Source organism: Octodon degus, unplaced genomic scaffold, assembly GCF_000260255.1.
Source record: "Octodon degus isolate 3935 unplaced genomic scaffold, OctDeg1.0 scaffold00169, whole genome shotgun sequence".
NCBI classification, from domain to species: domain Eukaryota; kingdom Metazoa; phylum Chordata; class Mammalia; order Rodentia; family Octodontidae; genus Octodon; species Octodon degus.
In genome coordinates, this window is record NW_004524745.1 from 1,263,656 (window position 1) to 1,287,633 (window position 23,978).

The 23,978-nt window shown below is 47.6% G+C and overlaps 1 protein-coding gene and 1 pseudogene across 1 annotated transcript; both read left to right on the forward strand.

The window, feature by feature from the left end:
• Positions 1-12,866: 12,866 nt before the first annotated feature.
• Tmem173 (transmembrane protein 173) lies at positions 12,867-18,824 on the forward strand. Its single transcript, XM_004643287.2, has 8 exons — positions 12,867-13,025; positions 13,252-13,354; positions 13,792-14,018; positions 14,128-14,305; positions 14,554-14,662; positions 15,815-16,053; positions 17,158-17,344; positions 18,518-18,824. The coding sequence occupies exons 3-8, from the start codon at positions 13,792-13,794 to the stop codon at positions 18,730-18,732; spliced, it is 1,155 nt and encodes a 384-aa protein (XP_004643344.1). The 5' UTR covers positions 12,867-13,025; positions 13,252-13,354; the 3' UTR covers positions 18,733-18,824.
• Positions 18,825-22,881: 4,057 nt separating this feature from the next.
• On the forward strand, positions 22,882-23,972 carry LOC101590023 (annotated as a pseudogene).
• Positions 23,973-23,978: the final 6 nt, after the last annotated feature.

Genomic DNA, 23,978 nt, shown 5'->3' on the forward strand with positions numbered 1-23,978 from the left:
AAATAAAATAAAATAAAACATTTAAAAAAAAATAAAAGAAAACTACCCAAATGCCCATCAACAAATGGATGGATAAAAAAAATTTAAAAAAAAAAAAAAAAAGAATCTCACTAAATTGCCGAGGCTGGCCTTGAACTTGCAGTCTTCCTGCCACAGCCTCTTCAGTAGCTGCAACTACTGGTTTGTGCCACTGTGCTGGACTAGACTTCATCTCTTTTTATTTATTTATTTTAAAGAGAGTATAAAAATAATGGATAAAACATTAGAAATAATACATATAAAAAAAGACAAAAGGTATTCAACAGTTGCTATCTTCTATATAGTTGCTCAGATTACAGATATTAGCTTATAAATTGGTCAAAGTAAAAATTTTAAACATTAACTACTACCTTCTAAAAGCTGAAATTGGTAGCACAATCATCTTAGCTATCCTGTATATATACTTACATGATTTTTCCCCCTTCCTCAGACTTCATGTTTTGAAGGGAAGACTATCAAAGAATTTTGTTAAAAAGTTATTTATTTGTGTGTGTGTGTGTGGCCAGCTCAGCCCACCAAGGGGCAGGGCTGGCTGGCATGTGGTGCTGGGGGATTGAACCGCGGTCCCTCTGCTTTGCTAAACTTGTTCTATGTAGGTGCTTTAGACCACTGAGCCATCTCACCAGCCCGACTATCAAAGAATTTGTGGCCATCTTTTTAAACTGCCACTGCCCACAGGACCCCTTCTTATAAAACCATTATGAACATTTTGATGTCTTTTTTTTTAAATTTAGGCAAGGGTCTACAAGATGTTCAGGGTCTCACTATTAGGTCAGACTCATAGTGATCTGCCTGTTTACAGTCTCCCAAAAGCTGGGATTACAGGCCCGTGCCACCATGCCCAGTCTCAATTGCCATCTCAGTGTGCTCCAGGGACAGGGCTGGCATGGCAGGCCGGGGGATTGAACCCCCGGCTCCTGCGCCTACTTGCAGGCACTTTAATCTGCTGAGCTAATTGGCTGGCCCTTATTTTGATATCTTTACAACATGGATTTTTCTCATTTAAATATATGAACCTGTTTTAAAGATGGTACCTACCTGGAATCCCCGCACTCTGGAAGGCTAAGGTAGGAGCCTTGGCAAATTCAAGCCCAGTTTGGGAAAACTGGCAACTTAGCCAGATCCTGTCTCAAAATAAAAAACTAAAGTGCTAAGGATGGAGCTCAGTGTACAGACAGTTGGCTCAATCCCCATACAAGAAGAATAAGAGGAAGAGGAGGAAGAGAAAGAAGAGGAAGTGGAGAAGAAGGAAGAGGAAGTGGAGGAAGAGGAGGAAAGTGAGATCATAGCCGATATGCTATGACTGGTATTGTTTTATTTAATGTTCAGATAGGTAATTATGCACACAGAATAAAGATGTAAAGGCACAGAAGCTCCAAAGCGTAAGCAGCTACAAGCGAATCTCCTTTACTTCTGCTCCCAGCCCCTCAGTTCCCCCGCCTGAATCATGGTGCTTTCACCAGCTCCTTGGGTGCTACAAACACTGTAATGTTTTACAGTGTTTCACAAGTAGATACTGTAAATGTATCTACATGTGGGTTCCACACTCACTGTTCTGCAGTTTGTACTTTTACCCTCAAGCCAAACCCAGGGCCTCCCAAAAGCTAAGCAAATGCTCTTCCCCTGAGCTCCACCCCAGCCCTCTTTTTTAACTTTTTTTTTGGGGGGGGGCAGTAGCAGGAATTGTACTCAGGACCTTGCACTTGCCAGGCAAGTGCTTTTTTTTTTTTTTTTTTTTTTTTGGTGGTACTGGGAATTGAACTCAGGCCCTTGCGCTTGCCAAGGAAGCACTTATTCCCCTGAGCCATCTCCCTGGCCCCACAAGTGCTTATTTTTGATAGCGTATTCTACTGAGTTATCTCCCTGGCCTTGTCTTTGTTTTTTTAGAGACAGAATCTTGCTTTGTTATCCAGGTTTGTCTTACACTCCTGAAATCAAGCAATTCTACTGCCTCAGACTCCCAAGTGCTGGGATTACAGGCATGTGTTACCATGCTTGGCTTGTTTTTACTTTTTTTTTTTTTTAGGAGTTTTACTAGATTTGTTTGGTGGGTTTTTTTTTTTTTTGAGAGGGGACACTCAGGATGCCTTCAGAGCAGGTCTGGTTTGGCTTGAGGATGAGGGGATGGAACCACATCATCCTGAGCCTGACTGCTTTGTTTCAGCAGGCACTTAAACACCTGAGCTAATGGGCAAGCCCCCAGGGCTGGGGATTTGGCTCAGCAGTAGAATGCTTGCCTAGCAAGCTAGAGGCCCTGGGTTCGGTCCTCAGCACAAAAAAAAAAAAAAAAAAAAAAAAAAACGCACTGGGATTACAGGTGTGTGCCACCAAGCCTGGTAGGTGGCCAGCTGTATGTGCCCTGGAGGCAGGGCAGGAATGGTCTGTGGTACCAGAGATCAAACCCTTGTCCCTGTGCTTGCCTAAGCAGGCACTTAGTCTGCTGAGCTATCTTGCCGGCCCTGCTTTTACATTTTTTTTTTAATCCTGCTTCTGGTTTATTTGTACAAAGAGCACAGGAGGACACCAGACCCCCACAGATGGCACCCCAAAGATCACACCAGTCCTTCTGTTTTTCCATCAGCAGATAAGGGGCTTTTCCTGTGTAGCCTTCACGGGACCTTGACACCTTTGAAGGCTTGCTGGAGCAGAAGCTGGAGCCTGGGCCTTGGCGGGAGCCTGGGCCATTGGCCAGCAAGGCCTGTGACCCTTGGCATTGTGGGCACGGATATGCTTCTGAAGTTTGGGGTGGGCAATATAGGAAAGTCGAGTGAGCCTGCGGTTTACTCCCCTTAGGATGATCTTGGGCTTGACCTCCTTGGGCATAACGAGGGCCTTCATAGCCTCAGTGGGTACATTCATGGCCTTGGCACTGTTTGCTTGCATCTTCTTGAAGCCCTTCTTTTTGTGCTTCTTGGCAAAATGCATATTCCTAAGGACCTTGGGATTTACCCCTTTCAGAGATTCATATCTTTGTGACCGAGGTTTCTTATTTATTTATTTATTTATTTATTTATTTAGTGTGTGGCCAGTTCAGCCCACCAGGGGGTGGGGCTGGCTGGCATGTGGTGCTGGGGGATTGAACCATGGTCCCTGTGCTTTGCTTAGTGTTCTAAGTAGGTGCTTTAGACCACTGAGCCATCTCACCAGCCTGTGATCGAGGTTTCTTGATGCCATTTCTGTGCTATTTTTGGGACTGGTTGTGCATTGTGTGGTTCTTAGACTTGGCCACAATTGCACTGTAAACTGTGGCTGCCCTGTTTTTACTTTTATATACTCACAAATACACCTATGTGTATTTAAAAAAATTTATGAGTATGTGTTTGTAGTATATAATGATTAATTCATTATGAGGGGTTGGTATGTGTACATAACACAATTTAATTTTTCTCTTAGGTCCCCTCTCTTACTTCCCTTCTCCCATGTAGGTTTTTTAGTTAGAAGAAGGAACTGGGAGTGTTTAGTAGAAGAGAAGGTACTCAGCATGTACCAGGCCCTGGGTGTGGTCCCCACTTTCTCTCACACACATGGAAGTTACAAAATTATAGAAATTTAAGAACAACATCTATTTATAGTATAGCTATTGTGATGGCACCCATCTGAACCCCAGCTATTTAGAGAAAATAGCACAGAAATGGCTCAGACAGGTGGACTGGAAGATCGTTAGCTAGCCTAGACAACTTAGTGAGACTCTGTCTCAAAATTTAAAAAAACATTTATTTATTCATTTATTTATTTTTTTGAGACAAGCTCTCACTCAATATTTTAGGTTGGCCTTGGGGTAGGGGAAATAGCTCAGTCTAAGTGTCTGCCTGGGAAAGGAACCCAGGTTCAATCCCCTGTACCACATGCCATGTCAGCCCCACGCCAAGCTGGCCACGGAAACTGGGCATGGTGGTGCACGCCTGTAATCCCAGACTGAAAACAGTAAGATCACTGTGAGTTTGAGCTGCATAGCGAGACCTTGTACCAAATACATTAAAGAAATAATTAAACAATTAAAAAGAAAATATTTAGGTTTCCTTGAATTTACTACGTAGCCCAGACTGACCTTGAACTCTTACAGTGATCCTTTTGCCTCAGCCTGACAAGTGCTGGGATGACAAAAATGTGTCATTGTGCCTGGAAAGAAAGAAAGAAAGAAAGAAAGAAAGAAAGAAAGAAAGAAAGAAAGGAAAGAACTGGCCAAATAGCTCAGTGGATTAAAGTGCCTGCAAGCAGGTATAGGGGCCTGGGGTTCAATCCCCGGGCCTGCCATGCTGGCCCTGGTGAAACAGCAATTGAGACTGAGAGGGGCGGCACGCACCTGTAAACCTAGCTCTTGGGGGCCTGTGAGCAGGCGGATCACTACGAGTCTGATCTAGTAGTGAGACCTTGAATACCCTGTAGACCCTTCCTTAAAATACAAAAAACCCAAAACAACAAAGAGGGAGAGAGAGAGAGAGAGAGAGAGAGAGAGAGAGAGAGAGAGAGAGAGAGAGAGAGAGAGAGATGGAGTGCGGAGTGCCCTTGGGTTCAGATTTTAGTAGGTCCCTCACAAATTCAGTGACAATGACTTTACAAGGGATACAATAGAAAACAGGTGGTAGTTCCTGAAAAGTCAAACAGAGAAGAACCATAATTTTACTGTCAGGAATGCACTCAAAGGAATTAAAAGTAAAGACTCATGCTTAGAAGTGAATATTCCTGGTATCAGGAGCCAGATATAGACCAATCTGGTCAAGCTGGTGGGGTTAGGAGCCTCCTGCGGGAACGAATGGCTCATGGCAGCTGTCAGGGGATTCATCCACTGTGATGTTCACAGCACAGGGGCTGGGGTTGTAGCCCAGCAGCACAGCTGACTGGGGTACAGGTTGGAGGGGGTGGGCCCTGTGGGCATGTCTTTGGGGGGCAGTCTCTTAGAGGAACCTCCCTCTGTTTGCTTCTTGGCTACCATGAGCTGAGCAGTTCTGCTCCATCACAGCCTCCTCCCTTGATGTTCCTGCTTTGGAGCTGGCTGACTGGACTGAAGCATCTAAAACTCTGCCACATTAAACTTCTCCTCCCTGAAGCTGTGGGTGTCAGGTAGTTTGCCCCAGCAATGGGCAAGCTGACCAGCATAGTTTACAATAGTCAAAAGGTATAATGGTATACACCTGTAATTCCAGAACGTAGGAGGCTGAGGCAGGAGAATCACTGTGAGTTCAAGACTAGCCTGAACTACATAGTGAGACCCTGTTTGTCTCAAAAAACAAAAGATCCAGGTGTGGTGGTGCACCCTATAATCCCAGCATTCAGGAGGCTGAGGCAGGAGGATTGCCGAGAGTTCAAGGGCAGCCTGGATTACATAGTGATTTTAAAACCACCCTGAGTTGCATAGTGAGACCCTGTCTCAAAAAACAAAGCAAAATCCCTGTACTCAGGAGGCTGAGGCAGGAAGATTGTTAAGCATTCGAGGGCAACCTAGAATACATAGTGATTTCAAAATTAGCCTGAGGGCTAGGGAGATGGCTCAGTGGAATAAGTGCTTCCCTGGCAAGCACACTACCTGAGTTCAATCCCTGGTTCCGCAAAAAAAAAAAAAAAAAAAAAAAAAAAAAAAAAAAAAAACACACACACACACAGAAGGAGTCTTTTTTTCATTTTAAAAAATTTATTTGTGTGTGTGTGTGTGTGGCCAGCTCAGCCCACCAGGGGGCGGGGCTGGCTGGCATGTGGTGCTGGGGGATTGAAACGAGGTCCCTGTGCTTTGCTAAACTTGTTCTGGGTAGGTGCTTTAGACCACTGAGCCATCTCACCAGTCCCACAGAAGGAGTCTTTAAAAAAAAAAAGAATTAGCCTGAGATGCGAGCAAGACTTTGTCTCAAAAAACAAAGCAACAGGGGCAGGGGAGATGGCTCAGTGGAATAAGCGCTTCCCTAGCAAGCACAAGGGTTTGAGTTCAATCCCCAGTTCCACCAAAAACAAACAAACAAAAAACAAAGCAACAACAAATAAAACAAAGCACAAAACAAACAAAGGTGAAAACAATCCAGGCATCCGTCCATGGTGAATGGAATGTAATATATTTTATTTTTTTTTAATTTTTTTTCAACAAATAATACACTGCATATATTCTTCTTAGTGGTTAAATATATTTTACAATTCAGTATTATGTAGCCATAAAAGGAATGAATTGCTGAAATATGCTAAACATGGATGAGGTTTTTTTCTCAAGTTTCTTTTTAAAATTTTTAAAAATTTTATTAGTACATGTTTAGTAAACGTGGATGAACTTTAAAAAATAATGTCAATGAAAAATGTCACACAAAAGATCAAATAGTACATGATTGTACTTTATGTAAAATGTGATAATGAAAACTAGAGGTTGGCTTAGAAATTACCAGAGGCTGAGGGGATGGAACAACAGGAGGTCATTGTTTCATGGGTGCAGTATTTGTTTGGGGCATGGTGTAAAATTTTGGCATCAGAGATGATGGATGACTGTACAATGCTGCTAGTATATTTATGCTACTGTGTCGCACACCTAAAAATACTTTCAAAGGCACAAGTCGCAGTAGCGCACACCCACAGCTTCAGCTACTGGAGAGGCTGAAGCAGGAGGACCAGAGGTTCAAGAGGGTCAAGGCCAGCCTGGCCAACTTAGCAAGGGTTCAAAGCCCAGTACAGGGAAGTGGGGTGAGGGGCCAGGTAAAATGGTAAATTTTTATCATATATATGATGTATAAGTTTATACATGTATCTTATATGTATATATTGTGGAGGACCACCTGAGCAGCTCTCCTTCAAAGAAGAGCAACTGTCTCCATTTTAACTGAGCCTGACCCTATTTCCTTATACTGTTATGTACAGAGCTGGCTAGGACTTCTGTTTTTCCTTTAACTGGCCTTAAGCAATGTGTATTGGTCTAGCCGAGGTGCTGGTGATAGTCTTTGAAGGTGGCCTGCATGTTTCCCTGGTAACCTACACCTGCTGCTCTTTAATGCGAGCCTGGTCGAGACAGGAGGAAAGGCCAATGCTCTGGGTCGCTAGCTGGGATGGAGCCTCAAGATAGAGACTATGACTTCCTGGGGCTTGAAAGACTACATCAAAGCTGAAGCACCAGACCCCCCAAAACATTAGATGCTATCTCTATGGCATAAAGCAGATTACTTTCTCTGCATATCCTCTCAGCGTATGGCAGAGGTAGATGTAGGCCACCCTCCTAGCTCAGCTCACAGAGTCACCTACTTCCTACAATTCTTTTTTTTTTTTTTTTTGAACCGGGAATTGAACTCAGGCCCTTGCACTTGCCAGGGAAGCACTTATTCCACTGAGCCATCTCACCGACCCCAACTTCACACAATTCTTGGTCATTCCTCCTCAAGCCACTCCTCCACTGAATAAAACCGGGTGAGGCCCTGGGTCAGCCTCTTGGTTCCGGAAAGCCATCTTTGTGGCTGGACTTAGGGCCCCTTGACTCCCCAATAATTATAAATATGTTTTAGTACCTTTACTTTTGCCATGGGTTGCACTGGGAGTGGTAGATTGAAATCAACTTGATGAGATTCTAATAACGTAACTTTGGGATTACAAGTATTGGCTTCTTGGACTGAGACGAAGACCTGGAAGTGACTCCTACAATATATATTAAACATTTTTCTTGTTGTGGTTCTGGGGATCGAACTCAAGACATTGCACTTGCCAGGCAGGTGCTTATACTACTGAGCTACATTCCTGGCCCCACAGTAAACATTTTAAGAGTAATTATATAGCGTATATATTTTTTCTAGTGCTGGGACTTGAGCAGTGCCCCACATCACACCAGCAGCAGCCCATACACCTTGTGTTTGCAGCATCTCTTGATTGCATTGTTTTTTCTTGTGCTTCATTTACAGGGTTTCTTTTTGAATGATATGAATATACTAAAACAATTTGCCATAACAGTCTCCTCACTATGTAGTGGTATCTCAATTCACAAGTGCTTTTGTCTGCAAACAAAAGTATTGGCAATTTTTTTTTTTTTTTACAGGAATCTAACTCAGGAACTGGAGATTTCTTACATAAGGTAGAAACTTCATTTCTGTAAAGCTGCAGTGCCAGTTGTTCAAGCAGTTTTTTCCTTAAGAGACAGCTGCTCCAGTGAAGAATCATTTTTTACTTATTATGTCCAGATCCCAAAGAAAACTTAACATTTTTCTGTAAAAAGACAGAAAATACCCATCTAATATGAAAGCTCTCTGTAATCAAAAGATTGCCTGCCTAGTTCAGATGTGTAATCAGTTCTTACAGGAAAGCACTGATGAACTAAAAATGCTCTCCAGTTACTTAGAGCTTGTCACATGTTCTATGGTACTTCACCTTCTTCATTACTTTGACAGTTCTGAAGGATGTCCTCATAATGATTCTTCAGACCCTCATACAAAGAAACAGGTTCTTGGAGTGAACCCAGGGCAGCCAGCATCTTTTCACTCAGTAACATCTGCTCTTGGAACTTCCTTAGGAGTCTTAGAATTTTCACAAAAACGGTAAAGCATGAATATGAGGTTCCAGGCATAATGAGATAGGAAAGCAGGGCATGGCTAAGAAAGGAGGCCAGATAAGTTCCCAGGATACCTGTGCTGAACAGTTCTTTTTTTTTTTTTTTAATGTATTTAGTACAGGGTCTACAGGGTCTCACTACACAGATCACACGCGTAGTGATCCTCCTGTTTTCAGCCTCCCAAGTGCTGGGAGTACAGGTCCACATCACCACGCCCAGTCTCATTCGCCAACAGCACGCCAGGGAACGAACCCCAGTCCCTGCATCTGCCTAGGCAGGCACTTTAATCCACTGAGATATCTGGCCAGCCATCTGAACAGTTCTTGAAACTCTGCTTGTGAACTTCTTGTAAGAACTTGAGCAGGTTTTTGATGGGATGGCCTAGACCTGACCTAAGCCTGTGGTGTGGATGATACAAAAGAGATGGTCTGCCCTGAATTTCTGCACTGTGTTCTCTCTTGGATGCTGACTGTCCTCATCCTGTATGCTGTGCTTTTTTTGTGTTGTTTTTTTTTTTTGCGGAACCGGGGATTGAACTCAGGCCCTTGTGCTTGCCAGGGAAGTGCTTATTCTACTGAGCCATCTCCCAGGCCCGCTTTTTTTTTTTTTTTTTTTTTTTTTTCTTTTTGGTACCATGGATCAAACTCAGGACCTTATGCTTGCCAGACAAGCACTTATGCTGCATGCTGCTGAGCTAACTCCCTGGTTTCTTCTTCCTCTCCTCCTTTTCTCCTGATTCTCTCTTTCCCTTTCTCTTTCTCTTTCTCTTTCTCTTTCTCTTTCTCTTTCTGTTTCTCTTTCTCTTTCTCCTTCTCCTTCTCTTCTCCTCCTCCTGCTCCTTTTCCTTTTTTTTTTTTTGGTGGAACTGGGGATTGAACTCAGATCTTTGCATTTGCGAGTCAAGCGCTTTATCCTACTGAGCCATCTCCCTGGCCTCCTGCTCCTTTTTCTTCACAGGGTCTCAACTATGTACTTCAGGCTGGCCTCAAACTCACAGCCACCCTCCTGCCTCAGCCTCCCTGAGTGCTGGGATCACAGGTATGTGCCACCACATCCAGCTGTGCTTCTTTCTCTACTTTTTCTTGGCCCAAACTCACTCTACAGAGTCTGTTTCTTTCTCTATCTTTAATACATCTTTGCCACTGTTTGCACTTGAGCAATTCTTTGCTTAAGATAGAAGGAACCTAGAAACCATCTCCAGAAAGAGACTCCAGCAGCCCAACCCGGTAACAGTAAGGTACAGAGTGGCCACCTGGGAACTTCTGCTGTGTCTGTTTCACATAATTATAAGCTCTTCGAGGTTCCTTGTCTTCGAAGAAGTCCAGGAGAGAAGAAACTGCAAGAAGGGGCTCTGTATGACCCAATGGAGCACGACAGGGAAACACACCAGCAAGACCCGTTCTCTTGGGCACAATTTCCACACCCACCACTGTCAGGAGGATTCTTATTCTGGCTCCTACTGGATTCGGTCCCTAGTCATCCTGTACCAAGGCCAGACAGCAGGGAGAGGAGCATGGTGGAGGAGACAGTTCCTGAACTTGTGATCCTGCCTGAGACTCCCGGAGGGCTGAGATTACAGGTGCGCATCTCCACCTTCCCCATCTTAAGTGATATTGTAATGCTCCCAATATCATGCTCCAGTGGGAATGTGAGATACTGGGGTGCCACGGAGAAGCCATGAGAGGGGGGCGCCCTGCCCCTCTACACCCTGTCTAGGGCTGAGCCACCAAAATGAACCTGGGAGTTGATTTCTCTTAAGAATGGTTTGGACAAGCTTCAGGGAGAAGACCAGTGGGAACAAGAACAGGGCTGGAAATAGAAACCAAGAGCCTGTCTAGACCAGCCCTTATGGGGCATGCGCAGCAGCCTGCAGCCTGGGCCTAGCTTCCTTTCATCACCTCTGCTTCCTCCTCAGAAGGCTAGATGGCCAATCTGGAAGAGCTACAAGGCCTCGCCCCTTTGTCTGAGTTCAAGGATAGGGTCCTGCAAGTAACCGATGTGACATTGCTGGGCCTGGAAGCCCTGGCCATGGCCTCACTCTCTGTTCATTGGCTATCCTCCTCTCCCATCATGGAGGGGGATTGGATTGTGTCCTATGGAGAAATACTGAAGTCCTAACCTCTAGCTCCTATGTCTTACTCTGTTTTCTACTGCCAAGAACACAATGTCACAAACTGGGTCAATTATAAAGAAAAGAGAGTTGTCTGGGGTCATGATTCTGGTCCAAAGTAGAGGGCTTCACAGGGTGATGGCTTCTTGCTGTAGTGTGCCCAGATTGATATAGGACACCTGTCATGGTTGATACACTGTGTCAACCTGAGAAATTTACAAGTTTAAGTGATGCAGTAAGAGGCCAGTAAACATCTCACTTTGTAAACATCCTCATCCTGCGTAAGATTGTAAGCATCCTCAAGCCTGCTTACAGTGTAAGGGAGGAGAAGAGGCTTGCTTTTTCCTTGCTCTTGTTGCTTTGCTGTATTCTTTGAACTGCTGCCGTCTGCCATATGCCAGTCTGTCTTGGAGTCAGCTGAGTATGGACTGAAACCTCCATAAACAGTGAGCTAAATAAACCTTTCTTTCCTTAATTTTTTTTAAACATTTATTTATTTAGTGTGTGTGTGTGTGTGTGTGTGTGTGGCCAGCTCCGCCCACCTGGGGCAGGGCTGGCTGGCATGTGGTGCTGGAGGATCAAACCGCGGTCCCTGTGCTTTGCCAAGCTTGTTCCAAGTAGGTGCTTTAGACCACTGAGCCATCTTGCCAGCCCCTTCTTCTTTAATTATGAGCTTCAGATATTTTGTCTCAGTAATGAGAAAAAAGTAATGAAGACAACATCCTTGGCAAGAGACAGGGAGCACATGAGTGTATTTCCAACAGTGTCTTTTCTGCTTTAAAGCCTCCAGGGAAGTCATGGTGGTGGCACACCTGTAATCCCAGCATTTGGGAGGCCGAGACAGGAGGATGGCTGTAAGTTTGAGGTAAGTCTGGGTTACATAGTGAATCCAAACCCCTTTTCAATCCCTCGTACTGAAAAAAAAAAAGCCACCCTGTTTCCAAAGCTAAAATAAAATAAACCCACCAGGATTCAACCATGGATGACTTCCACCTCTAAACAACATGGTCCAATTAAATTAAATTTCTACCCTCTCTATACATCACAGTGGGGGTTAAACTCCAATGTGAGTTTCAGAAGGGGACAAAACATACTCAAATCATCGCCATTTGTAAATATGACTTTATGTATGTGTATATGTATGTATGTATGTATTTGTTTATCTTTTGAGGGGGTTTTTTGGGACAGTGTCTTACTATGTAGCCCGGATTGGCCTTGTAGTGAATCTCCTGCCTCACCACACCTAGCTCTTTACTGCATTCTTTAAGCATTAAACAAATAATACACATTTATCAGAAGGAGAAAAAAAGAGAAAATAGTAAAAAACTTCCCAGATTAATTTTTCTTTTTCTTTTTTTTTTTTTTTTGGAGAACCGGGGATTGAACTCAGGCCCTTGCGCTTGCCAGGCAAGTGCTTATTCTACTGAGCTATCTCCCTAGCCCCCTCATTTTTCATAGAGTAATCATTGTTAATATTTTTTTTTTATTGTTAGTATTTTGTCACCTGTCTTCCCAGAACTTTATTTTAAACTGGTTTTAGGGAGGAGAAAGCCCAGGGAATTCCCTCCATGCTGAGGAAACTGTTTCCTGTAACCTGAGGGTTTCCAGGAAGCTCCAGTGCTCCTGGGGGCCAGGAGAATCCGAGCGTGTGTCTCCTCTTATGCCTGCTTGTGATGTGGGGAAGGAATGAACCTGGGCAAGAATGAACTCTTGCTGCCTCCTCCCCTGGCCTCAAATCAGCACAGCAGTGTAAGACCCGGCACTGGCTGAGCAGTCAAGGCACAAAACAACCTGGGCTTTGGAACAGCCTGCTAGGCTCCAGATCTGTCTCTTGCTCATTGAGCAAGCTGTCTCGCTTCACTGGACCTCAGGTTACCCATCTCTAAAATGGGGGTAGAATTATAGTCACCCAACATGATGGCTAGGAGGACTGTGTGAAATGACACATGTACTCAGTGTATTGTCTGCAACTAGGGAAAGGCTGTAATATCACTAACATAGAGGCTGAGGCCTGGCATGGTGCAGTGTGCGCCCTCTCCACCCCCCAAACCCCCTGCACAGATCTTACAGTACCAGTCACACAAGCCGCCTCTGCTCAGCTCTCTGACACTTACAGGGTTAACCACTTCCTCCATGTGGGGCAGAGTCAAAGCCTCAGTCTTCTGCCAGGCCAGCTCCTCCCCTGGGCCCTTGTGTTTTCCAGGAAATAATATGCTTTTTTCTCCACCCTGTCTAGTCTTTGGAGGAGAGAATCTGCCTCTGGAAATCCACCTCGATCAGACAGGGTCCCTTCATGCATGGTCTTTGGGCTTTTGTGCTGTCCTGCTGGATCTCTGTGGTTGGATGAAGGAATCCTAATGTGCAGGGCCACGGCTGCAGGTGACGTAGATGCTGTGAACATCCTGGCAATTGGATGATGTTTTGCCAAGCCTTATCCACACCCTAGACCCAGACCTGGCTCATCAGGGCTCAGAACAGGGCTGGCTGGCCTCCCTGAGAATCAGGAAATACCCTTCTCCCCCTAGGACCTAAAGCTCTGGTCTAGCAGGGTGCCAGGGCTGAAGGGTTGCTGAGAAGGTTTCAGTTTCTAACATTTCATTTCTAGGTGGCATCCAGAGAGGCTGCGGTGGCTGCCGGTAGCCATTGTACTGGCTGACCCTTTGCTGTCCACGGTCTTCCAAGAACAACCTGTGTCCAGGAGGCAGAAGGTAGGGTCAGGGGCAGTTCTACTGGAGCCCTGAGGTGGGGAGCCCAGGCCTCATTCCTTGAGCCCTGGTGATTCAAAGTCCTCCCTGGGGTGTGTTTCAGGGCAATCCAGCTCCCTCAGGCCTCTGGTGGGCTGGGTGGCACAGAGTGCTTTCTGGGCCTGGGGTAGTTGCTGCCTTCTTTCTGCACCATACCTGTGGTCTCACACTGGGATGCGGGCGGTGTGGTGGTGGGGGCTGCTCTGCTTTCAAAAAACAACCTGGACAGAAGCTATTGGATGATGTGTAGTCAGGCTGCCCCCTAGAAGCACCCTCAAGAGCAGCCTGTGGGAATGAGAGGGCTCCAGAAAAAGGGAAGTTGAGGGGGCCTGCTGGGGCCACAGTCCCAGCAGGGCATCAGAGAGACTTGAGTGTGGCCATGGAGTTCTTGGTGCCCACAGATGCTGTACTCGAGCCTGCATCCATCCATCCCACATCCCAGAGGCTGCAAGACTAAGCTGGCAGCTTTGGTCTTGCTAGTGGTCTGCCTGGTGGTCCTTTGGAAGACAGGGAAGCCACCGGAATACACTTTACGGTGGTTGGCGTTCCATTTCACCTCCTTGCAGCTGGGCCTGCTGCTGAAGGAAGCCTGCTGTCTGGCCGAGGAGCTGTGCCATGTTCATTCCAGGTGACTCCCCACCAGCACCTTGGAGTCCTAGTAGGCTTGTTCCCGTGACTCTAGCCCTGCCCCTCCCTGAATATCCCTGGCTGAGTTGGGGCTGGGCTGTCCCTTGCAGGTATAGCGGCAACTACTGGAAGGCTGTGCAGGCCTGCCTGGGCTGCTCCCCCCTCCGCCATGGGGCCCTGATATTGCTGTCCTGCTATTTCCTACCGACTGACCATGGCCTGTCCCTCAGCTGGGCACTCGCACTCCTGGGCCTCTCTGAAGCAGTCAACATCCTCTTCAACCTCCAGGTAGGACAAAGGAAGGGGGAGGCTTTGGCTGAGTGGATGCTGGGGCTAGTGCGGCCTGCCTGAGCTCAGACCCAGGAAAGGAGGAAATGTAAAGGGTCAGGACCTGGCTGTAGAGCCTACAGTGAGCTGGGATGGTGAGCCCAGTGACAACAGAAGGGAACAAGTCTGAAGCGGGTTGGGAACCATATTGGAGAAGGACTCTGGCTGTCCTGTGTGGAGGCCCCATAGCTCTATCCTGTTCTCCACAGGGCCCGTCTCCGGCAGAGATCTCTGCAGTCTGTGAAAAACAAAACTTCAATGTGGCCCATGGGCTGGCATGGTCATATTACATCGGGTATCTGAGGCTGATCCTGCCAGGTGGGCCACCCCTGTACCCCTAGTCCCCAGCAGTAAAACACGCAGCCTCTGTATCCAGAAACTGCTCCACTTTGCAAAGCATCCTTGCATCTACCAAACCAATGGATTCCTCATATAGCCCTGTCAGTGAGAAGGGTGTTATTATTATGCCTGGTTTCTAGTAAGGAATGTGGGGCTGAAAACCATTCAGTAATTTCCCAAGGGCCTCCTGGAAGGGTTTGCCAAATATTTTCCTCACAGCCCTAAGAAAAGCTTTTTGTCTTTTACCTTCTATGCTGTGAGGAAGGGAAAGTATCACCCCTGTATTGTCAGCAGTTTACATCATCCCTATATTTACAGCAATCCTGCCTCAGCCTCCCAAGCACTAGAATCACAGGTGAGCATCACCAGGCCAGCTCATCACTCCTATTTTAGAGATAAAAAAGTGTGATTCTTGAACTGGGGAGGCTGTGACAGAAAGATCAGAAAGAGTTTGAGGCCAGTGAGAAGAGGTAAGATTTGAACTCAGGCCTCTCCGAATCCTGGATGCTTACCTACTTTACTGTGGTGCCCATCTGTCTCTTCTGACTACAGGCCATAGCTGTGGCTTTTCCACATCTCTGTGCTGTCTACCTTTGGCCCCAGGGTTTCCTGAGGGAGCCGTCCTGAAGCCAGAAACTTGGCTCTCCACACCTAGCAGTGCTGGGAATGTCACCTCCTGGGCTCTGTCCCTCTCTTAGAGCTCTGAAGGTCCTGGTGGGAAGGAATGGAGCTGACACAGGAATCTTGCATGAGGAGAGCAGGGAGACTCCAATGGCAGGAGTAGGAAGAAAGAGAAAGCCCCAGGGACTCTTTGCTTCCCTCCTCTGGCCTCTTGTAAAATAAGACCCTTGAATTTTTCTGCTCTTTTTTTTTTTTGTGGGGGGGGGGGAACTGGTTCACTATGTAGTTAAGCCTTGAACTCACTATATATCCCAGGCTGACTTCAAACTTGTAGCAATCCTCCTGCCTTAGCCTTCCGGGTCCTGGTATTACTGATGTATGTTGCCACACCCAGCTAACCCTCATTCTTTGGCACCCACACCCTGACAGGGCCAGTGGCCAGAACATTAGTCCTGGATTGGCTAGGAGACAGGATTAACGTGGATGACCTCTTGGGTTTCTCCACCCCAGGGCTCCAGGCTCGGATCCAAGCCTACAATAAGAGCCACAACAACATGCTACAGGGTGCAGGGAGCCAACGGTTGTATATCCTCTTCCCCTTGGACTGTGGAGTGCCTGATGACCTGAGAATGGTGGATCCCAACATTCGCTTCATGAATATGCTGCCCCAGGTGCATGCTGACCGCGCTGGCATCAAAGGGAGAGTTTACTCGAATAGCGTCTATCAGCTTCTGGAAAATGGGAAGCCGGTAAGTATGGAAGGAGGGAGGTAGGAATCAGGCCCCCAAAGCCTAGGCCCTGGTTAAGCATGGAGAAAAATTCATGACTCATCTCTCAGCCTGTTTTCCCAGTCAGTCTCAAGGCGAGGAGAGATTTGTTCTGGGGATAATCAGTAACATTGATCGAGCACCTACTGCACACCAAATGCTACTCTGGGTGCATGTATGACCACTCTATTGAATCCTCATCACTGCTCTGTGGGATAGGAACAGTTACAATGCCTGCTTTTCAGAAGAATGAACCTGTCAGGTTTGGTGGTGCATGTCTGTAATCCCAGCACACAGGAAGTAGAGGCAGACTGATTGCTGCAAAAGAGTTGGATGCCAGCCTGGGTTACATATCAAAACCCTGTCTCAACGAACAAACAAAACTAAACCTAAAAAAAAAAAGTACTTAAAAAAAGAGCACAGGGCCAGGGATTTAGCTCAGTGGCACAGCACCTGACTGGCAAGTGTGAAGTCCTGAGTTGGATTTCTTTCTTAATTTTTATTCATTTATTTATTTGATACAGGGTCTTGCTACACAGCTCTGACTCATAGTGATCCTCCTGTCTCAGCCTCCCCAGGTCTGGGATTACAGGCGTGCACCATCATACCCGGTTTTAGGGCTGGCATGGTATGCAGTACTGGGGATGGAACCTGGGTCCTTATGCTTGCCAGGCAGGTGCTTAGATGGCCAAACATCTCCCCAGCTCAAGTTCGATTTCTGATACAAAAAAGAAAAGAACAAAAATAACAACAAACAAAAAACAAAGGAGTAAACTGAGGCTCACCAACATGGTGAGAAAGTGGACAATTCCAGATGGAATATATAGGACATCTGAATGGTTTCATGAGGGTTTAGGGAAAACCAGCCCATAGTGGAAGTTCAGAGCTCAGCCCTGAGACTCAGTTTCCTTTTCCTTAGGATCTTAGGAGCAGGAACTGAGAAAGGTAAACTTAGCCCATCCGGGTCCTGACATAGCAGAGCCAAAGGCAGGTCAGATGGGACAGACCGCATCAGTGTGGCTACCTCCAAGGCCTCTGTCCCATGGCACCGGGACGGTTCATCAGGTCTTCTCCTCACTTCCTCAGGTGGCGACCTGTGTCCTGGAGTACGCCACCCCCTTGCAGACCTTGTTTGCCATGTCACAGGACAGCAGGGCTGGCTTTAGCCGGGATGATCGACTTGAGCAGGCTAAACTCTTCTGCCGGACACTGGAGGACATCCTGGCAAATGTCCCTGAGTATCAGAACAATTGCCGCTTCATTGTCTACCAGGGTAAGAGGTTCTTAAGCTGAGGGCATGAGGCGTTGGGGTCTCTGGGGCTCCCAGAGTCAGAAGGACTCACAGTAGCACCATTTCTGGGCTTTCCCAATGGTCAGAAGAGACGCACCCTGCCCTGACCCTTCCTTCTGGGAGGGGTGCCCCTTCCACCATGGACACTAGATGGTTTTCTAAGGACTTCAGCTGCAAACTCTGGTTCGTCCCTCATTTTGTCTAGAAGTGCCTCAGGAAGGAATCAGGCCCCGGGCTAGTGGGTGTGGAGCACAGAGACCAGGCCTGTGGTCTCAGCCCTGTCATTCCTTCAGTGTGACCTTGGGCAGGTACCTGCCTGTTTCTGAGAGTTATCTCCAAAATGAGAGGTGGAAATTCCATTATATTTAATGCCACTTATGCTGAGCATGGTGTGCATGCAAATAATTCCAGCATCTGGGGAACTGAGACAGGAGGATTGCTGTAAGTTCTCAGCCAGCTAGGGTTATGTAGTGAGTTCAAGGCCAGCCTGGGCTACATAGCAGGGCTTTTCTCAAAAAGAAATATACAAGGGGCCAGGGAGATAGCTCAGTGGAATAAGCGCGCTTCCCTGGCAAGCGCAAGGGCCTGAGTTCAATCCCTGGTTCCACCAAAAAATTAAATAAATAAATAAATAAATAAACAAGTAAATCAAGCTGCTTCTAAGCTGGGCATGGTGATGCACACCTGTAATCCCAGCACTTGGGAGGCTGAAACAGGAGAATCACTATAAGTCCAATCTATGTAGTGAGACCCTGTAGACCTGTACCAAATACATAATAAATAAATAAACAAATACACAAATAAATCAAGCTACTTCTAAGCTGGGCATGGTGGTGCATACCTATAAAACTAGCAGTCGGGTGTCTGAGCCAGTAGGATGGTGAGTTTGAGAACATCGTGGACTACATAGTAAGTTCAAGATTAGTATGGTCTCTATAGTAAGACTATCTCAGAAAAAAGACAAAAGGAAAACCATACCAATCCATACCATTTCCAGTTCTAGTATTCCATACGACTCTGGTCCAACCACCTGGGGGGCAGACAAGAAGCAGGCAAGGAGGGCTGGAGGGTCTTTGCAGCATTTCCTGTGGATGCGTTCTAGAGGGAAAGTGGAAGGAAGCCCTCACCTCTCTCTCTCCCTTGTCCTCACCCTAGAACCTGTGGAGGGAGGCAGCTTCTTGCTGTCCCAGGAAGTTCTCCGGCATCTGCGGCAGGTGGAAAAGGAAGAGGTTACTTTGGGCAGCTCAGGGACCCTGGCAGTGCCAGGCCCAACCTCGCTGTCCCAGGAGCCCCAACTCCTCATCAGTGGGACAGAAGAGCCTCTCCCGCTCCGTACAGATATCTTCTGGGGCCCTGGTCACCACTCCTGAGCCTCCAGCGACCCCCAAGATGCTGGACTGGGGACCACCTCAGGGGCTGCATGTCCAGCAGAGCTGCTTTCTCCCACAGAGGACTTGCAGGCAAGGGCGGGGACTGGACTTGACATCTCCAGCTGAGTCCTGCATGTCTGGCAAGGCTCACCTTGCTCAGCCTGTTTTCTTTTTCTTTCTTTCTTTTTTTTTTTTCGGAACCAGGGATTGAACTCAGGCCCTTGTGCTTGCCAGGGAAGCTCTTATTCCACTAAGCCATCTCCCTGGCCCCTCAGCCTGTTTTCTTATCTACAAAACTGGGTAACTCCAGCCGTCACATATGTGTGTGTGAAGTTCTGTGTAAATTCTGACTGCTGGCCACCTAAGGGATGGAGGGGCAGGGATCTTCCCTGGGCCTCTTCAGCCTTCCTCTGCCTGGGATGCTGACCTGTCTGGTAACATCAGTGGACTCCCCTGCTGTCTGGCTTTTGGTCATGTTGCTCACAACCTGTCTGAGTGGGCAGCTTGGACAGGGGAGCAGAGGAGAGTGAGTTTGGGGTATGGATTTCCCAGCTCCCTCCCTGCAGTACTGCATCCCTGCTGGCAATTCCACCATGCAACCCCCTCAGGAAAGCTGTCTTCAGGCTTCTGGACTGGCTTCCTGCCCTGCCCCCACTGGTGGCAGTGGCTTTCCCCTGGGGCACTTGCTCTCTGCAGTTTCTTTATATCCTGACTCTTATCAGCAGGTGTTGAACATCCAGACAAGTGTTCTACCACCAAACTGCATCCCAGCGCTTTTTATTTTCATTTTGAGACAGGATGTCAGATAAGCATGGTGGCGTACACCTATGATCCCAGCACTTAGGGGGCTGAGTTAGGAAGATCACAAGTTCAAGGCCAGAGCCAGGTGTACTGGCACAGGCCTGTAATACAAGCAGTCAAGAGGCTAAGGCAAAAAGATCTACATCATGAGTTCAAGGTCAGCCTGAACTACATTATAAGATCCCACCCACCCTCCCCGCCCCCCCAAAAAAGAAAAAAACATTTAAAAAGCATTTCTGAGTATAGTACCACTTTTGAGAAATGCTCCAAACACAGACACAGTGGCCAGAGGGAACTGGCTGGCCCTAACAGGGACAGAGGCAAGGGAGTGAGTCAAGGGGCACAGTGCATTGTCCCCCAGTTGTATCAGCTATGTCACTCCTAAGACTTGAGGATTCTCTACCACATGTCATTCTTATACCAGAAACCAGCCCCTACACCAGCCCCCCATGTGGTGTTCCACTGTACAGTCTGATGAGCCTGGCTTCAATTCCTGACTCTGCCATGTCATTCTTGGGTCTGCTTGGGCATCGTAACAAGCCACATTTGCCCAGATATAAATGGGGATAATGCAGTTCCTCCTCTCAAGGCTACTGTGACAAGTAAATGGTATAGTGTCTCTAGGTCCACCGATAAGACTAGGGTCTAGCATAGAGCTGACCCAAGCGAAGCAGCAGCTGTTCCTGGACCTAGTGGACAGGGATTACCTGTAATCCCAGCTACTCAGAAGGCTGAAGCAGGATGATCATAAATTCAAAGCCAGCCTTGGCAATTTAGGGAGATCCTGTCTCAAAATAACAAGGGCTGGGGGAGTAGTTCAGTGCCTGGGTTCAATCTGTAGGAGAGAGAAGATTCTTGGGAGGGAAACCTGTCTTCTGTCCCCATGTCTGTTCCCTCCACTTGTGTTATTTCTCAGTCTCCCTGACTTTTGGGCTCTCACAGAGGCCTTGCCCCAGGGTTGACCAGTTAGTTATTCTCCAAAAGACTCCAGGGTAAGGTATAAGAGGTTTCTCCATAAGTATCTTATTCCCCACCACCATCCAGTGCTGGAGAGGAACCCAGGGTTTTCTCATGAATTAAATCCCCAATCCTTTTTTTTTTTTAAAGAAAGAGAGAGTCTCCCTAAATTGCCAAACTGCTCAGACTGGGCTCAAACTTTCAATCTTCCTGCTTCACCCTTCCAGAATGCTGGAACTGTTGCATGCATCATTGTGCCAGACCTTTTTTGCTGATCTGGGGATTGAATCCAGGACTGTGTGCCTGCTAGGAAACACTCAACCGGAGCTACACCCCCAGCCCTGTCTGCACATTCCCAACTGTACTTGAATGAGGTGCCAAGGTGCCAGAGAAAGGAGTGTCTTTCAGGGGAGCCAGTCAGTAGCTTGACAATTTGTCTTCCCAGGTTCTGCCTGCATTTTCCTGACCCCTTCCTTCCCCCATCACTTTTCTCGATGGCCCCCACTCCACCCTTCCTTCCCCAGACTGTTTCCATAGAACTCCTTTTCCTTTCCTGTTTTCCCACCAGCTAGAAAGTTCTGAATGTGGGAAATGTCTGTGGTAAATTCTAGGCTTGTTCCAACAGCCCATGCATGCAGCAAAGTGGAAGGTACTAAGAGCCTTCAGACTCTGCCTGCCACGTACCAGGGAGGCAAGACAGGGTCAGAGGGGCATTCAAAGAGGATCTTGAAAATATAAATAGTGCTTGGGCTTTCCAAAGTCTTTGGAGATTGTCAACAATCCCAGGCCCTGACAGCCATTGTACCCCAAAGTGTGAAAGGCAACAGATGTCCCCGGAGTCTCCAGATTTCAGAGAAGGGAGACCATGGGTTCTCTGCCTCAGCTCTTCCTGGCTGTTTTTCATAGGATCCAGGGCTTCTGTCCGGCCTCTCATGGTCTTGCTTGCAGGGCAGGGACCTGGGGAAAGAGGTTGGGGTCTGGAGGTCCTGAGGGAAGGGAGGAATTTTGCAAAGGTGGCCATGGGCACTGGGAATGCCAACAGCAGCATGTCCATGGGCAGGGCCCTTGAGTTTCTTATCTTTCTCCTGTCTGCAGCAGGGTGTGCTAGCCGAGTTCTCCATGCCCTTCTGCAGTTCTGATGTCCAGGCTCCAGTTTGCTTTTGTTCTGCTTCACAGTCCAGTGTCTTATTCTAAGCCAGGTCAGGTTAGCTTTCTAGATCTCCTTCCTACAGATATGTAACTTCATCCATGCTGGGCCTGGGCCCATGTGGAGCAGGGTTGGAGCCAAGGACAAGCAGTCCTTGCTGGGCTTCTTTGGGACTGTTGTGGGTACCCAGCAGCCGCCAGTGGGTGAGGTAGATGCCATCCTCAGGCTTTGGGGCTGGTGGCTCTGTGGGGAAAGTGGCATGGCCTTGGTGGAGTCTTGGCCCCAAACGTACCACTACCACGATGCACACTGCCAGCAGGACAAAGATGGCAACGATGATGGTGAGCAGCGGCAGTCCATCCTCTCGAGGGGATTCCCTGGCCCCACCCAGCACTTCTGGGAGCTGCCTCTGAGGCTCCTGACCAGATGAGCTGTTTGTAGCCGGAGAAGGTGGAGGGTAGTGACCAGCCTGGGAAGGGGGTGGCAGAGAGAGAGAGAAAGGTTGATACAGCCATGTACTCATGAGAAACACCAAAATAGATAGGGGGATGTTCAAAGGAACTTGAGAGGAACAGAGCTCCAGGGAGAAGAAGAGGAAGAGAAAGAGCAAAGAAAAAGAAACTCAGAGGTGAGCGCTGATAGGTTCTGACCCTAGTATGAGTTTCTGAATCACTATGGTGGTCATCTAATATGGCTAAAGCCCTTAAAACAACAGCTTATCTTCCCCGAGACCACCTCCCTCCTTCTTCTCCAACTCAGCCCAGGGTGCAGTTTTTCCTTTCACCTTTCCCACTGCCTAAGGAAAGACCCCAAACAGCTCCTCAGGTATACAAAAAATCCCCCTCAAACCCCACCCCTGGCAAAGGGCCATAAAAGCCTCAGCGTCCCTTTGTTCCAACTCAAAGAATTCCTTATCTTCCCCAGATTTTCTCCGTGTCCTCAAGGAGAAGACACGGAGAAAAAGCCCCTTTTCCTTTTTTCTTCTGCCTGTTTCTCTGCTGCAGCACCTTCGAAAAACCCCTCAAGGGCCGGCCAAATAGCTCAGTGGATTAAAGCACCTGCTTAGGCAGATGCAGGGGCCTGGGGTTTGATCCCTGGGCCTGCTATGCTGGCCCCGACTCCAGGGAGTGCTGAGGCAGCGATTGAGACTGGGCACAGTGGTGCGCACCTGTAATCCCAGCACTTGGGAGGCTGAAAACAGGAGAATCACTACGAGTCCAATCTATGTAGTGAGACCCTGAACACCCTGTAGACCTTGCCCTAAATACAGACATAATTAAAAATATAATAAAGAAAAACCTATCAAACACACACATAGCAACAGAGAACATAAGACCAAGAGAGGGATACAGAGAGAGAAATATACAGAGGAAAAGGGTCCTTGCTGGTGGCTTTCACATGTAAGTCCAGCTGGGGGACAGAGACAGGTGCTGTAGAGCGATCACTTCAAATTCAAGGCAGAGACTGCAGAGAAAGATGGATTGAGCCTGTTCAGAAGTAGAAAGGAGTTAGACACTTCTGGGTGTGGCCAGAAGGTGGAGGGGCCTGGGAACTGGATTCCTGTGAGTAGGAAACTTGGAGTAGAGTACAGTGTGAAGAAGAAAGTGGAAACATTTCTTAGACTTGGGGAACTACCTGAACATGTGGAATCCCAATGCCGGGCATCAAGGGCCAAACCCATATCCACTGAATCCTGGTGCCCTGGAGGTTCCTATCCTATGTGTCCACCACATCCACCACCTGTCAATCCAGACTTTCCTCCTGGCCCCTCCCCTATTCCCCCAGGAGCTCCCCCCAGGAAATCCAGCTTTCCCTCCATGCAGGCCCAGTTATCCTGTGCCCCCACCACAGCCATGTCCAGGAGACCAACCCACAGGTTCCCATCCCCCTCCATGTCCCCCACCACCTGCCCTTGGCATGCCTCATGTGAACCCTTTGGTGTTTGGCATGTTCAGCTCAGGGATGGTGATGGACAAGAAGATGCAGAAGAAAATGAAGAGAGCTCATAAAAAGGCACACAAACCCCACAAGCATGGCAAGCATTCCTCCTCCTCTTCCAGCAGTGACTGACTGAATACAGAGCCTGGACCCTCCTTCAAGTCTCACCAACCCTCCTCTCCCATCAAGCTTCAGCTGCAACACCCCATGCTGGGCGAAATTAGCCCTCCCCACTCCCTTCCTGAGCCTTCCCCTGCTCTTCAGCCCTGGCCCCTAGGGACATGGAAAGTGGATCCCATGGGCTAGCAAAGGCCATTCCCTGGCTGTCTGATAGATCCATAGCTGAAGAGTAGCAGCAGTGGTATTTGAAGATGGTGGTATCTCTGAGCTGAATCCTGAGAAC